Raw genomic sequence first — 16,576 nt, forward strand, 5'->3', positions numbered from 1 at the left:
GTCCCCATGACGACACAGCGCAGCACACGTTGGGCTGGCCACATTTTCTGACAGAAAGAGTAATTGAGCATATTCCTCTTTAGCACAACACAGGCTGTCTGTAGAACCCAGCAACAGAAGGGGGAGGATGCGGATTCTAAGAGAGAGTGATGTAAAATCAGCGTGAAAGAACGAGCAGAAAGAAAGTAGAACGATGGGGGGGGGGGGTTGATACCGAGCGAAGGGACGGATGAACGTTTGAAATGCGAGGCAGTGTCCAGTCTAAAAGGGAGAGAGCGTAAACTGGAGATAAAAGGAAAGCTTTCTCGTGCGTGCATGAAAATTTTACACCCGCGTTCTTTCCACTTGAGCATCCCTTGGGAGTGGACATCTGCAGAGACCACCAGTTTGATGGCTGAATATTTTAACAATGCTTTGAAGCTATAGAGATGACTCACTTTATTCCCAACTAATTTAAATATACGATTTCACAAAAAATATAAATATTTACTTGTATGTGTGCAGAAAAGCTGTTGCACCAGTAGGTCTGTAATTAGAAAATGCCTTTGTGTATTTTTTTTTCTTTTGAATATTATCCTAATAAGACCTGTTTTAGAATAGAATAGAAATTAATTATTCTTTCTTTATCTGTCAGAAGACCTGGGGATTCTCAGTGGCTAATTTATTGAAAGCCAATCTCACAAATATGTAAGATAACACCATCTTTTTTCACTTCTTTGTGGAAAAAAGTTATTATTAAATCTCCGATCTTGCTTCCTTCTGATAACCTTCAAATGTCCTGTATAAGTTTCCCTTTTGACCAACATGGGTCAAAAGGGAAATGTATTTTTTTATGCTATGTCATTCGGAGCTTATTTAAAAGTAAAGAAAGCTTTGCTTTTTAGATATTTTCTGGCTAAAGAAAAACCCACGCTAAAATTAAGTGACTTGTGGTTGTGTAGACTGGAGTCCTCAGTTTCAGACAAAAATCGGATTTTTCATTTATGGTTGCAACTATTAATTGTATTATTTGTAGTATGCTTTCTCTTGTAGGTGGTTAACTGCGCTGCATTGATTGGTCAATTAATACTTCAAGAACAACATCAAATTGCCCTTTGCATTCAAGACTATATCAGCATGTTCATTCTTGCTAGATGTTTACTGATTTTGTACACAAATTTCATCAACTAAGTAATTTTTCATAATGCATTGGTGTATTTTTTTCATGATTAAACGCCTACATAAACAACTGCAATTATTGAGTACTGCTGATATTTTCTGTTTCACAGCCCGAAAAAAAAAAAAGGGAAATTGATCTGCTTCAAACCTGTTTTTATTAGAGAAAATCCCGACAAGTTGACTCTTTCAATAGGACCCTCTTAAGATATTGTCTTTTTTGTTTTGTATTTTTTTTACACAGCAACCAAACAGTTCTTCACCAGTTCTGCTGCCCAGCCCCGGAGGCCCCCGAGGCGGAGACCTCCACTGCCTGTGTCCCCAGGTAAGAGGATTCCCCTCACAGTAACATCTTCACAAATGTTTTGATTTTCACCTTTATTTAATTTCCGTTTTTAAGATCCTTTTCTCAACTGCAGCCTCTTCTCATGCATCCTGTTAGTAGCAGTGCTTCAGTAGCTAAACTCTTGTCCAGTCAGCTGCCTCAGAAGTGGTGTCTAAAGTTGAAGTGGTTGTAAACGCTTCAAGGTCTTGCAGGGAGGAAAAGCCAGAGTTCTCTCTTGAGTCTCTAAAGTCGCATGGCGGAAGAAGCCTTCCACAGATTTAGATTTCGAAAGGGTTTTGTGCTTCTAAATTCAAAAATATTGCATTAAATAACATTCCTTTAAAGTTTTCACAATTAATTACTTTTAGGTCATTTCAAAAATTCTGCATGCAATTAGATGCAGGTATTGTCTTGGCATTTTTAGACAGAGCTGGCTGCTTGCTCGCCTTCCACTTTTGTTTACACAAGTGCAGTCCACCTACCGAGTTTCACTGGAAATTATAGCATTCAACCAGCCAAAGCACATCAATAGCAATTAAGCCGTTCACCCGAAAATGGTTTGTTTGTCGCAGACTTTGGTTTCTCATAGGATTGCTTTTCTGCATTGTTCGAGCTTGGCAGAGGACAGAGGATAAGCAAACACACTTGATAGCAAATCATAGCCCTTGCACTGCTGGACACAATAAGTGGCAAAATGGCTGCAGACCAACGAACGCTGATGCAGACGCTCTTTAAACAAACTTATAGGCCTGCATGGTGTGCAGCCAGCTGCATGAACTGATGTAAAAAAAAAAAAAAAAAGTTTTTTTAAAACCCGCTCAAATCAAAATTCAAAATATATTTCTTACACATTCATATTATGTGTACATAAATGATTTTAAAAAAACAACTTTTTAAGCTATTTTAAGTCTCGGAATTGATAAAAAATCAAGCACACAATTTTGAAATCAATCTGAAGGATCAGTTCTCAACCTTTCCATAAAATCATCAATTCTTCTAGATGAGATTAGTAAAAAGAGAGCAGATCAATAAAACATATAAGACAAAACAGCTACTGGAATCCAAAAAAGACAGTGAGGAAAAAAAAGAAAACATCTCCAAAATATCTTTGATTCCTTTTTCATATTCTTTCAAGAGGTCAGACTTGCACTTTTTTAAAGGAAAGGTCTGGCGTAGTTATTTGGCTTTTAGCCATGTGAATTAATTTACCTGCATATACATTCTTACAGTACATTGGGCAGAGTATGTTTTAAAACTAGTACAGCAGCAGAAAGGGAGGAGAATAAGAAATCTAGAACTCAAGGGAAAATTAAATGGATTTTTTTGGTTCGTTTTTAGGTCCTAATCTTTGTAAGAACTGAGAAGCATTAACTTAGAGTTTTAGGACTCTAATGTCTTTTAGGATGTAGAAAAAGAGAAACATAAGCTGAGGAGTGGAACACTTTAATGCAGCTATAGGATTTAAACAAGAGCAAAAACAGAATAGAAATAACTTTTATTGTCCCACTGCTGTTGGCGTACCAGCACGGAGCACGCAGATTTACACAAAAACAAAATTATTAAAACAGAACTTAGTATATAATACTATACAGTAAGTAAATTCACAACATAAGAAAATAATGTGCAATTATTAGAAATAGCAAAGATATAAAAAAAACAAACAGTAAGATAATTTCAAAAATGTACAAAATGTGTTTGTGTGACTGCAGGTTGTCATCAGATGTCTTTACTTAAAAAAAAAATCTGTGAGAGAAAAACGTTTGCTCCCTCCCTTTAAAAATGGGGAGCAGGTGTTCCCATTGTTCAGGCGTCTTCGGTAGACTTAGACAATGTCCCTATGCGGCATAAAAGGTTGAGAAAGAAAGTGTGAGGCAGGGAAAGTTTGAGGAGACCAAGTCAAATTCGAGGTGTTCCTCTGCACCACACCAATCAAAAATTTGTCGCTCTTAACGCTCAGACAGCTCATTTACGCGGAAGGTGATTTCAAGATAGATGAGACGTGAAGGATGTAAAGTCGCGAATCAATCAGAGTTTATTGAGTCGAACTTTGCTTGATAAAAGGTGTATCGGGCTGTTGTGTTGTCTAATTGTTTTGTGCTCTGAAGGCCACTAACAAAGGCTTCAAACAAAGAGCACAGCACAAGGTCCTTAGTAACTTTCAAGACTTTAAAACGTCCCCCTGGCAACCTCTGAAGCAAACCACTTCAAAGCAGGACCCCCTGGGGCTGAGACAGAAAGCAGCTTGTGGTTTTTTGTCTTTTTTTATTTTGTTTGTTTTGGGGGGTTTTTTTGTTCTTGTTGCGTCTTATCTCTTTTTTAGAAAGCTGTATTCTGTTCAGGTTGATTTTCTGTATTTCCGCATTGTTGTCAGTAATTGGTTGATCATCCTTTCACGTGGCATCCCCACATCCCAGCAACATAACTCCACACAGCACCCCCTCCCTCCCCACCACCCCTCTCACCTCATCGCATCCGTCATCACTCATGCTCACTCCATTCGGGCTTGTCTCCACAATGTGGTCATACTGATTCCAAAAAAAAAAAAAAAAGTGCAATACTTCCATGTTGGTAAAGTCTACTAATATGTGTTAAGACTGTCATAGTGCATCAGTGTGTGTAGAATAGGGTCCTTCCCATGTTGGAAACTTGGTGAGCCTTCTTGTTGACACATGTAATGCATTTGTGTTCATGTGAAAAACAAACAAACCAAAAAAAACCTTATCATGTTGCATGCTTTGGCTTGGCAGTAATCAGGCATCCTGTAGCTCCCTGTCTTATTTGTTTGTGTGAGTGTTAGTGTGTGTTTGTGCCGTGTGTCACTGCAGTGAACATGGCATGCAGTAAACAATTTAATATACAGCGCCTTGCAGATGTGTTGCTGTTTCCCATTTTGTCACAATACAACCACAAACCCTGATGTATTTAATTGAGATTTTAAGTGAAACATCACCACAAAAATAATAGTGAAGAATAATACTTTTTTTTATTATCAATCAAATTTTAGCAACAAGGCATTTCAAAGTGCTGTACATCATAACAAACACAAAAACACAAAGTCATGCAACATAGAATCAACAATTAAAACATGACATTAAGTCAAGTGCCATCGTTAAATTTGTAATTGATTACGTTTCAAATACAACTCTAAACAGGTGGGTTTCTAGTCGAGATTTAAAGGATACTATGTGGAAAAATCTGTCATGAATTTATATTTGGCTTCCTGAGTCAGTATTTTATTGCATCACTTTTTACTGGAATTGCATTTGCAAATCTTGTGGGGGAGGTCTTCACCAGATTTACACATTTAAAGACAGAATTTCTTAACTTCTTCTTTTCAATAGAACTCAAACTTCTTGTAATTGTATGAAGAGAATTCTAAAACAGATTTAGGCCTGGATTGAGACTAACACATGAGTAGTCTTTGATCTAAACCTGCATGAGTTTAGATCCAGTTAACCTGCTGGAAGATGAACCTCCATCCCAGCCTAAACTCTCCCGAAGCCTCTAAAAGGTTTTTCCACCCGTAATTAAACTCCATCCATCTTCCGGTCACGTTTGACCGGCTTCCCGTTCCCCGGTGAAGAAAAATATCACAACATGATGCTGCAGCCACTGTTTTCCACCGCAGAGATGGTGATATATCTGATTAATGTACGCTGTGTAGTCTCCAAGGGTTTTACAGAACAGCTGTGGATAATCTATTAAGGTTTTATCGGGAACATATTTGTAGAATTGTGCACTATTTTCCTTCAACATCAAAATTATGCGCTGTTTTGTGTTGGTCTTTCACATAAAACTTAAAATATTTTGAGCTTTATGGTTGCATAGTGGAAAAAAATAGGAAAAAATCCAAATGGTATCAACGCTTTTGCAAGGCACTGTAGTTAAGGAATACATATAACACTGTAACAGATCATCAAGGCCAGATTGCACAAAATCTTGAGATATTTTACCAACTTGTACTTGTGCAGAACGTTTTAATGTTTTCACAGGGCAAATCTCTGAATTAGCATATCAAAGACTTCTAGCACCTTTCACAAATACTGACTTAAATTTTATGCTAATAAAATTTAAAATGAGCCATAGAAATGATGCGTAGTGCATGGTTTCCATAAATGCTTTTGCTGTATTTGCAAGCTAGCAAAGCGTCAATGAATGTTTCGCTCCAAAATGTGTAGTTGTTCTAAACTGAATTTGAGCCCTATTTTCATTTGAAAATAACATTTGGGATTATCATTGATTGACAGTTGATGCTAGGTTGTGTTAGTAACTTCTTACATACTGAATAATATATTTTCATGTGGGTGTTAAGGTTTTTATTGTGAATGTACGGAAACATGTAATGCATAGGATTCAGAACATGTATAAAAACTGGATTTATCCTGTTGTCCGGCAGAACTGAAATATTTCATGCTGAACTAAACCTCATTAACATAAAGAGAGAGCTCAACACCACTGCCATTTTAACACGCAACAAAACCTTCTTTCTCTCACTGGACATGTCAGAGAGATTGCAATCATGATGATGTTTCATTTGCACTGCTGCTTCTGGCTCGAATAATTTCAGCCTCCGTGTCAAAGGGGGTCAGTTTGGAAAAGGGCAAAACCAGGAGTTGCAACAAAAGCCCGCTGCTCCAATTGCCATGCTGCTTTTGGTAAACACCTGAGTTTTTGTCCTTTTGTTTTGTTGGATTAGGTAGAAACAGAAAAAGGACCCAACTTGGTATGTGAGAAATCATTAAAAAGAGGGAAAAGTTTGAGCTGAAAAGAGAGGAGTCAGGTTTATGCTGTCACATATAATGAGCACCCAGAGGAGGCCGAAAGCTCATCAGGGTCACCATCGCCAGGTCTAAAACGGGCACCAGAGGGTTTGGAGACAGTGGCGGATTTGTATCCCGGCACATAACGTCACATCTATAATCGCAGATGGAGTTGGCTGATTGTCTGAGATGGCTACAGCCTTTCAATTAGTTGTGTGGGCCATCGTCTGCTGTGCTCTGCTTCGTTTGCACATGGGAGTTCTATTGTTACCTTTATAAGACCGCTGGGGAGCCGGGGCTCAGCTTTCTGCTTTGCTGCAAAAACAGAACAGAAGTGCTGCAGTCGACAAACAGGAGCCCAGAAACCTAATAAAAGGAGGGGGAATTTTATTTAAAAATATATATACTTAAGCACCATTCAACCAATCTAAAATACCATCCAAGTTTATCTCGCCATCTTAACAAAAGTGGTTGTTGTTCAGCTTGGTGTTCCTGTAGTTGTTTTGAGAGTTGAATCTGTTGAATTTAACCCTGGAGAGCCATAGAAATATGCAAACACCGGAAAGCTAAGAACTTGCAACCTTGGTGGGTGTCTGGTCTCTGTGATCTTAAAACTGAACTTCCTAAAAGGTAATGAGCAGACTAGCTGGAGCGTAATAATAATGAGCTCATACTACAGGGTTCCTGCAGCCTTTTAAAATGTAAAAGACTAATTTTTAAGCTGCTCAAATTGGGTCCCTTTTTAAAAATCAAAAACCCAAACAAGAGGAAATGTTCAGACTTGCTCTGTAAACTTGAGCGCTCAAACAATTTGACTTCAGTGAAAGATTATTCAAGTGAGTGGCTTTAGATGCTAGAGCTCGTTAAGATTTGTATAAGTTTGTTTTTCTTCTTAGGTTAAATTATATGCAGGTAAAAAGCTCCTTGGTTCTGACTCACTCTAGTCCTCTGAGAAAAACGGCATTGTGATGGGTTTTTTTGGCCACATAGTTAAATATAAACTGTTCAGTCAGCCTTTGGCAGGTGTTGGCTCCCACTCTGGCCACGATGCTCTGTCCTGTCAAAGCTGCCAAACGTTTCACTCTTTCCCCTCTGCAGGTCCCAAAAAGACTGACATGTTGCTCATCATTTCAAACCCCTTAAAATTAGCCCTCCTGTGGTCCTCCTAACCAAATGCCTCACACACACACACATGCGCACACCAGCGCTTTAATTAGCTATCCTAATTAGCATACACAATCTGCCATTTAGCTAGTCAGAAAGGAAATTAGCTTGCAACGTCACAAAGCTTCATCTTGATGAGCACATAATTTTTTTAGGCTTTTTTTTGATCATGTCCTCAATTGCTGCTAAGGCATCCATCCAAAAGACGCATTTAAGCATATGATTACAATTTAATGCTAGGCATTTTATGACTAAGTATAAAAATGCTAAAAGGCAGGAGAATAAGAGGTGTGTTTTTAGCAACTGTTGAATTATGACTTGAGAGAAACGTAAAAAGAAGGACAAAACATTTGGGTTGTAGCCAGATCCGGTTTAAGAGACCGAGGTCATAACATCCTTGATCATAAGTACTTCTAAAAAGGATTTTCAGCGACCCACAGAGAGAAGAAAGTAGAAAGAATTATGGCATTTCTGTTGGTAATGAATTTAATTATGTCACTCTTTTCTATAATTAATGACTTTATTTGATATTAAACTGACATAATTATTGGAGTCCTGCAGCTTGAAGTGGCCTGAATAAGGACTTTATAGTTTATATCCAAGTAAAAAGGAAAAAAAAAAAAAATAGTATTAGAAAAAAAGGAATCCCTCATGAAACAGTTTTTTCCTCAGGGAAGTACAAAAAGTAGTGATGTACAACATTTGTCCAATTTTGCTTTTTCATTAAGTCTTTCTGACAAAAAAAAAAAAAAAATCAATAACTAACTTTTTCCTGTTCTATTACAGCGCCAAACCTAAGAATGTTTTGTCATCAGGCTACATGACATGAAGTAATTTTGCAGGCCTAAGAGAGGGTCACTGAGGAAATCCACAGCTGATTTTGTTCACCCAGAACAACGAGAAAACTTAGTCTCTATCTGCCAAATAAGATCTGAACAACTTTGATCGCTACAGTCTTAAGAGCTTCTGGAAAATGACTTGATTAAGGGAAATATTTACCATCTGCAATATTTTAGGGAGATAAAAGCAAGAAAACATCGCAGGAACATATAAAGGCAGATCATAAATATGCTATTTAAAAGATACATCATTTATTTTAGAAATTTAAACGGTGAAAATCATTTAGATGATGGTTTGGGATGCACAGGAGACATAACCTGAAACTTGTTGGCCATCAAGTTAAATTTTAGTTCCAGATGTTTCCTATGTTTGCTTAATGGTTATTTTAAGCTCTTTTTAAGTAGCTTGAATACCTCTGCAAAGTATTGTATTACTGAAGCATTTTTTCACCGCTTTGAGGTGTGCAGCAGCCACACGTGTTAGCCGACTAACTTGTTATAAAGTACAAAACACCCTCTGCTCTTCTTCCTCTCTCCATCAGGCTCACCTGTCCATCTGAGAATTGAATTTCACGAGCGATACCCCCGGCCACAGTTTCCTTGAACTCTTTGTTCCATAATTTAATATTTGTCGCCTGTCTATGCCTTTTTCTGCAATACAGTAAATGTTGTGGCGTTGGCCGTCATGCTGCTTCATCTGGAGCAAGTGACCTTGGTTGCTGGCTGTTTTGTTGTCATGATAACGGAAGGCACAGGAGAAAAGAAAGCAACCAGGTTTTTGAATATAGAGAGATTGCCTGTTTTGCTTTCCCCTTCTGCCATGACCTAAAAAGCTGCAGACCCAGACGAAGCAAAAGTTGTTATTTCTATTGTCATCTTCCATTGGGCCTTTAGAGTTAGGCTTCTGGCCTATCAGAGAAGCACGATCAACATCATTATCCTCTGGGGTCCCACCATTTAGCTGTTGTTTCTTTTGCTTCTGGTTATTTCCATCAAAACACATTCTTTGGGACACATGTAGCCTAAATTCATCCAAATATTTGAAACCTCTACAGGGAATGAATAAGAAAGGAGCTTTAAAGAATGTGGGAGCTTGGAGTGGTTTCTAATTAAATTGATGCCTTGAACTAATTTATTTTCACCCTAAGGTCTCTTTTATGCAAGCAGAGCAGCGACGGCACATCTGCGCTTCCTTCACTGGCTCGTTTCTTTATACGCATGAGAGAAGAATCTATATAGGCAATATACAAAGAGGACTGCTCTTTGTATATATTGCAATATAGGCAAATATATTTGCCTATATTGCTATATTCCTGCAAGTCAGCTACTGCTGTTTCTGTGTTCAAAGGCTTGTCTCAGTATTGTGACATAAGAGGCAGATGTTACAGCCGGGAAAAGAACCAGTGAACATATCCAACCAATAATACAAAAATCAAACCAATTAATAAATAAATAAAGTTGCATGTAATAAAGTGGAATGGCACGCTTACCAACATTGTTAAGTAGTTTTGTTGTTATTGACAGATTAAAGACATGTTCTGTATTGAGACAGTATTTTGACTTATTGCTCAGGTTTGATCTTGACACATTGTGCACATAAACAATCTAAATCTTTTTCAGCTCTTGAGGAGCTTCTTTCTGTGCACTCTGATCTTCACTTCTCCCCATATGTTTTCAATTGGATGCAAGTCAAGCCTAGCCTATATGTATTTTCTTCTGGAAATAGCTTGAGCTTCCTTGGCTGTGTGTCTGAAATCAATGTTCAACTTAAAATTCTTCTTCATCTTCAGTTTCTTTTCAAGAATTTTTCAGTTACTTTCTCAGTTTATTCTTCCTACAATTACGTCCTATGTTCAAAGGCAGCCTCATTCCGTCATGTTCCCACCTCCAAATGTTGGTTTACAGTTTCTGGGATGATTCGCAGTGACATTCATCCTTTTCCAGTCTACAGTGACATCTAAAATATTACATTTTTGGTCTTGTATGATCAGACTTTTTCTCCCAGTGCATTATTGAGTAGGCAAAATGTTTGGCAGAAATCTTGTGCATATTTGGTTTAAGGTCATTATGTCCTTTCTACTTCTGCATTTGGCCAAAACATTCTAAAATGTAGAAATATGTTCATAACCAATGATATCAGGGCATTTCAAGCAGAAATTTGCTAAGACTTTCTCCTGAAAGTTTCTCCTGAAAGTCTTGGCATAAAAAGGTTATGAGAAACTTTTTTATCTACCTTTTTATTTATTTAAAAAGGTTATGAGAAACCTTTTTATCCAATAAGGATTTGAATCAGCTGCTTTGGTGACTTTCTGTCATAGTGCATCTTCAAGTTTTTAATGCATATCCCCATGCAAATCAAATTTAACATATGAACTAAGTTCATTAGACTTTTTTGTATGTGTGGATTACTTTGGCTGCTACTGATGTGTAATGGAAATTTCTTGCCGAGTATCTCTGTTGGAAAAATACATCTACTGACATAAGCATGTGTTGAAAACTTAATTTAACTCTGTGTCGCAGGGAAGATTTCCACAAAGTTACAAAGTTGCTTTTGTACGTTTTCAAATGATTAAGCATATATAAATACATAAAAAAAAAATACGAGTAACTTTGAAACATTCCGTAACTGAATTTATTAAGTGGAACACAACACATAGATTACACACAGATTGATGTATAAAAGCTTTCATTTCTGGTGGTTATGACGATTTTCTGCTTGCAGTAAATAAAGACACAATGTTTGAGTTTATAATATTAAAAAAATAATAATACAGAAATACTGGCTTGATGAAAAGCATGTTTAATTCCTCCTAAAATGTTATTTCTAAAAGGTGCTTTTTATCTGATAATCAAGACTGATTGGAATGCATATTTTAATATTGAAAGTGACTGTATCTCTTAGAGACCACAATCAGCCATCCTTTTACTTTTGAATATAAAAAAAATGGTAATTTTGTCCTCTTTTACACACACACACACACACACACCCACCCCCGCGCGCACACGCACCGACACACACACGCCCACACACACAACTGTGGAAAGAAGTATATTCAAAGAAGACTGTGAAGATTGCACACATAAAAGCCAGTGTATTAGTCAGGAGTATGAGTCAGCCAGGCAGAGCGGTTGTATAAGGTGTTCTGTGGCGCTAAAGGACAATCAGGTTAAGAAAGAAAGTCTTTAATGATGCCATTGTGATAAGTTATCATTGCTTGAGACTTGTTTTAGATTTTGTCAGCCTGCAGGGTTTAAAATAAATTGCCACAGCGCCTGTTATGTTCGCCATTATGAATATTTTTAAAAGCTTCCCTAATACAATATAATAAAACCTTCCTTTGGGTATATTCCAACCCAGCCAGTCTTCTACAGAATTGAATTTCTGAACATGTTTTATCACATTATTATATAAAGCAAGGTGAATAATGATTTCCATCATTTCTGAGAATTTCCTCCTTTGTCCTTGCAGACACAGCAACAGAAGGCCACAGTATTTTCTGAGATATGCAGCTATTACGCCTATTATCCAGTAACAATATTCTCTGCAGCTATTTTGGTGAAAAATCTCAGGAATAAATCTACTCCCCCCCCCCCCTGCTTACGTGTTCAACCTTTTTCAAATGAAAAGGACCAGTTTGTGGTGCTCTTTCTCTCAGCCTTAGCACAGATCTTTCACCTTTGTAGATCAGTCCTGTGTTCTGGTTACGAGCAGCTCTTGAGATTTCAGATAAAGATTTAGAAAACAGTGGCAAATCTCTCCAAAAGATGAGATTGCATTTCTGTTTCCCTCCTTTTGTTCCTTTCTCCCGCTGTCTTTAATGGTTCACCATCTTATTAGTTTCCATCATCTTTGAGGCCCCTGAGTGCCCATAGCTCCAATCTGTGGCCTGGTCAATAGCTCAACTCACGTCTGAATATGGAGCGATAACATGTCCCCAGTGTGTAGGTAAATGTATGAGACAGAATCAGCCAAGACAGAAGACATAATGTTTTGGGATAAATATCCATTCTCTTCATGTAGCTGACCCTCTATCTAAATTGCCCAGAGCTCCAACGACGGATAAAATAAGTTGGCTTCTCTGTACAGCAGGGTGTGCTCATGAGAACCAGAAGCTCCAAGCAGTCACAACATCTGTCTGCCCACATGACTGCACATGTTGTCCTGACCTTTATGCTTATGGCCATTTGCCCATGATTTCATCCCATGTCCCCCATCCAATTAGTCAACTTTAATCTCATAGTTAAGCTGTAAAGAAGTAAATGATGGCAGTTTTAGAAAAAAAAAAAAAGATACACATGCCCACACACAGTCTGCATCTTTATCTGGCCTGCAAAAAAGGGAGCCAGAATCCAGAATGGGGGCATTAAGAGGTAACACGAAGGGCAAAGAGACGGCCTGAAACCAGATATCAGTTGAGACGGAGAATTTGTTTCATACAGGGCAGTGAGTCTTAAGGATCAAATGAGAAGACACTCTTAAGAGGATAGATTCCTTATCTGGCTTTATTCTGCCATGCTGCTAGTCTTTTATTGTTCTTTTTACCAACTCACCTTAAAACCAAGGGCGCAGCATAACAGATCTTTTTGTTCTGCATTTATTGCATTTCTCTTTTACTTTTAAATGTAAGCAAAACTCCCCCAAAAAACAAAACATGGTCCCTGTAGGGACTCTGTCAATCTAGGGACCATGCAATCAGTGTAGCTAAATCTTCACCCTTGTATGTTTTTTTTTAATTGTTGCCCCTGTTTGTTCTTGATTTTATTATGCAGTAAATTACTGTGTAGTTTATGTATAATGTGACTGTTGCTACACTGAATCAAGCTAATCGTCAGTCAATTCAGTTCTTAAAACATAGCCTTCCTAAGATGGCTATGATCTCCTAAGAGAAAGTTCTATGTTGACCAAAATCCAACTCATAAAATTATTCTGTTGATTAAAAACGAATGCTGCAGACAATTTGTTTGTAACCGCTGATGCAATTAAAGCAGCGGTTGTGAATGTATGACATAGTGGAGCAGCTAGTTGCCTACATGTGCCAGGGCAGTTAGGTGTACAAAGACCATATCGTATGAGATTAACTTAAGTCAAGACGGCGTCTGGCATCACAGACAGGGCACATCAGTGAAATGAGAACTTGTATTTGTATGACCTTCAGCCATTTGGATTATGTGTATAGATGTGTAGGAGGAGGAGGTGTGAGAGTCTCTGGAGAATGTGTGTGTATGAATTTGTCACCTGGAGGTACAAAGTTGTTAGATTGGTGAGAAGGGCAGAGGCCCTGTACACTCAGTGTACATGAGCAACGCAGGACAGGTATTCTCAAGTCCCAAAGCCCATAGCAGCTCCAAACAGGCAGACAGACACTTGGCTCCCCCACAAAATAGTTATTTGCCAGAAACAGTGGTAGGTTCGCAGCAAAGCACAGGAGCTGCAGAGCCCAGGCAAAAGAGGAATGAGAAGAGACGTATAGCACTGACCTATACCTGCTAAAGCTCCCCTCAGGGCAGGCCAAAGCAAAAGTTTGGTCACCCTGACTGCCAGATGGTCTTCAAAGTCCCTAAAAGCAAGACAACCCTGGGCTGAAGAGAGGAAGCTTCCCCCAGAGCACCCTACCTGCTCAGCAGGCTTCAGCTGGTCTCACTCGGACCAAAGTGCTTTTTTTTACATAACTACTAACATGAAAAACTATTACTGGAACCATTTCGAGAAAGTAAGAAAATAAATGTTGACCATTGTTTTTAATAATCAACTTTGTCAAAACACAATACTGATGTTATTTAACACAAGGGTTATTTTTCACAAGGTTTAATAAGGTTACTCCTATATCTAACAAAATTGTATGTCCCCTGCAGCTCAGGGGCTTCGGCACAATCCCCATTTTTAGAAATCGTTTTGGCCTTTCATGCACTTGAAGACCATGTGTGTCAAACCAAAGTGGCCAAGTACTTTATGTGTCACCTTCAAGATAACGATTGTGTGCTTAAATATTTTATCAATTAAATCAAAGCAGTTTTTATCTGTATGCAGCCAAATGACATCAATGTGAAAAGATTATCAATATTCTCTAACTTTAAGAAGTACTCATCGAATGATGAGACAGCCATTTGCTCATGTTTTATCAATACATTCTGCCATAACCCTTTGAGGACATTCTCGATCTTGATATGGCCCTAAAAGATAATGAGTTTAACAACCTTGGTGTAGACAAATCAACGTTCAGTGTTTTAAAATGATAAAACCCTAGCCCCACTTCCAACCTAAACCCTTATCCCCAGCATATTATGTCAGTAATATGTACATGTCTTTTTTTAATATATCAGTTTCCATAACATTGTTACAGCACAACATAGGGGCCTGATTTACTTACTCACTTGATTGTTTTTGTTTGGGTGGAAATTTCTCTTGAAATAATGTACATGAGGAATATTTTTTAAATTTAGATTTATCTTTAATCAAGACATTTTTAATAGATCCTAGAAAAATCTCTCTATTTTTAACTCGTTCTTATCAATGTTTTGTAATCTTACATATTGAACTAGTTCAAAGACTGTAGGAGAGCAAGAAATCCATTCACTAAACAGGCACTGGGAGAAACAATATGAAAAAGAAATGTTTTGCAGTTGTGGTGACCTTAAGGGATACAGTCTTTTCCCACTTCTCCCTCTGAAGGGACGTTAGGTGTCCCATGCGACATTGTCAAGTTGAGAGTGGATCACCGCGTACTGCCCTCGTCCTCCCCTCTTGTGGCTTGCTGACAGCCTCTTGACGGTCCATCAGCAAGGAAATTGGTGGAGAGGAGGCGCTGGTGCAGGGGGAAGAGGCAGGGGGAGAGGACATGCAAAACTGCTGACGAGGCTTTCTGCCTCACCGTCGCCTCACTCAGCGTAATGAGAGATGTGGATGACAGGGATGAAAGCCAGTGGAAGTTAAAATACAGGTTGGGGGTTAGTTTTGGATTGGAACGAAATGGAAGAAATAGTGAGCTTGATACAAGAGCGTGTTTCAGCTCTACTAAGGTGTCACTTTAAATGGAGTACTCTGTTCTGTTAAAACTGACATTTTGTCCTTTTTCTTTACATTATAATTAATGACTAGCCTTCACACTATTGAATGCTGATGAAAGGAAAGAAAAGAGAATTAGGGAGGACAGCTTCTGTTCTAACTGTCATGCTTTGGAGCACCGTGAATTAATTATCTTGACTTCTAAAGCGTATGTGTTTATTTGGTTTGAAACTGGAAATTTTGAGTCACACTGTGCCATCTCCATCACTTTGTAATGTAGCTGGGGAAGTACCAGATTAGGGAAAACCGAGGGAAAATAACCAATGAGCAAAAAATTAACTCATAGAGAGAGCTGAATAACAAAACAAAAGTTCTACTGACCATAGAAAGAAAGGTTAACACAAACATAAGAGTGTAAACCAAATATACAAATCAGAACACAATAAAGAACTAAGTTCATTCATGTTGACAGAAAAGAATGAACTTAATTTATTTGTGAATGAATTTCAAACAGAAAAACAAGTGAAAACCTAAAGCACAAACAGCCAAAGATTTCAGATTTGTATTTTACCACCTGTTCAAAACTAGTTTTTTCCTCTACTTCACCATCATGTGGGAGTTATGTCATTAACATTTCCAGAAATACCTGTCTAGGATAAATAAATCTTTTGAAAAAAAAGAAGAAAACCAAGCTGAAAGTTAGTTTTTGTAACTTCTTTTGGAAAACTTAAAGTTTGACCCTTTATTGTAAAGGATAGTATACTGAAACTCTAATCTATAATTAAAATGCTGCTGCACTTTCAGTGCGACTGTAGAGGTACGGCGAGCTCATTTCAAGATGGACCTCTCACATTTTGACTTTACCAAAAGGCCTGCTCATGTTCAAACAGTCTATCCCCTTTATAGAGGACCATTGTCAGAGAAAAAGATTAAACATGTACCAGCACAGACAGATTCTGCAAGATGTAATTGAATTTTTTCCAATTCTTCTTATCACTCTAGTGATAGGATACCAGCTGAACACGTGCTGCAGTCTCAATAGAAACACAACTCGACTCATCATCATCAGACGTTTTGTTGCTTGTTTTTTTTTGCCAATGGAAAAACAAAATGAAACTTCTTCCTTTTTTATTTTACTTCCCCTTGAAACTAATTTCACCGACGAGGGGAGACTGATTTGCAGTATATGAGCTTGTCTGTCTGTCTGAGAACAGTGACAGATAATGGAGAACGTGCTACAGGGTGAAAAATGGCCCTTGTGTTGGGCCATGCCTTTCCTGGTTCAGTGCCATTTTTACAATAAATATTCCCCTCACTTCTTTTTTTTTTT

At 38.0% G+C, this 16,576-nt stretch overlaps 1 protein-coding gene across 2 annotated transcripts in view; it reads left to right on the top strand.

Moving 5' to 3' along the window:
• The window catches only part of iqsec3a (IQ motif and Sec7 domain ArfGEF 3a), a 95,096-nt gene that overhangs the window by 18,824 nt on the left and 59,696 nt on the right, over positions 1 to 16,576 (top strand). For both annotated transcript variants that reach the window (XM_032589166.1, XM_032589167.1), the window contains exon 2: positions 1,400 to 1,480. In XM_032589166.1, the coding sequence (XP_032445057.1) occupies positions 1,400 to 1,480 (81 nt within the window). The remainder of the gene's footprint in view (positions 1 to 1,399; positions 1,481 to 16,576) is intronic.

This window comes from Xiphophorus hellerii, chromosome 17 (assembly GCF_003331165.1).
Source record: "Xiphophorus hellerii strain 12219 chromosome 17, Xiphophorus_hellerii-4.1, whole genome shotgun sequence".
Taxonomy (NCBI): Eukaryota; Metazoa; Chordata; class Actinopteri; order Cyprinodontiformes; family Poeciliidae; genus Xiphophorus; species Xiphophorus hellerii.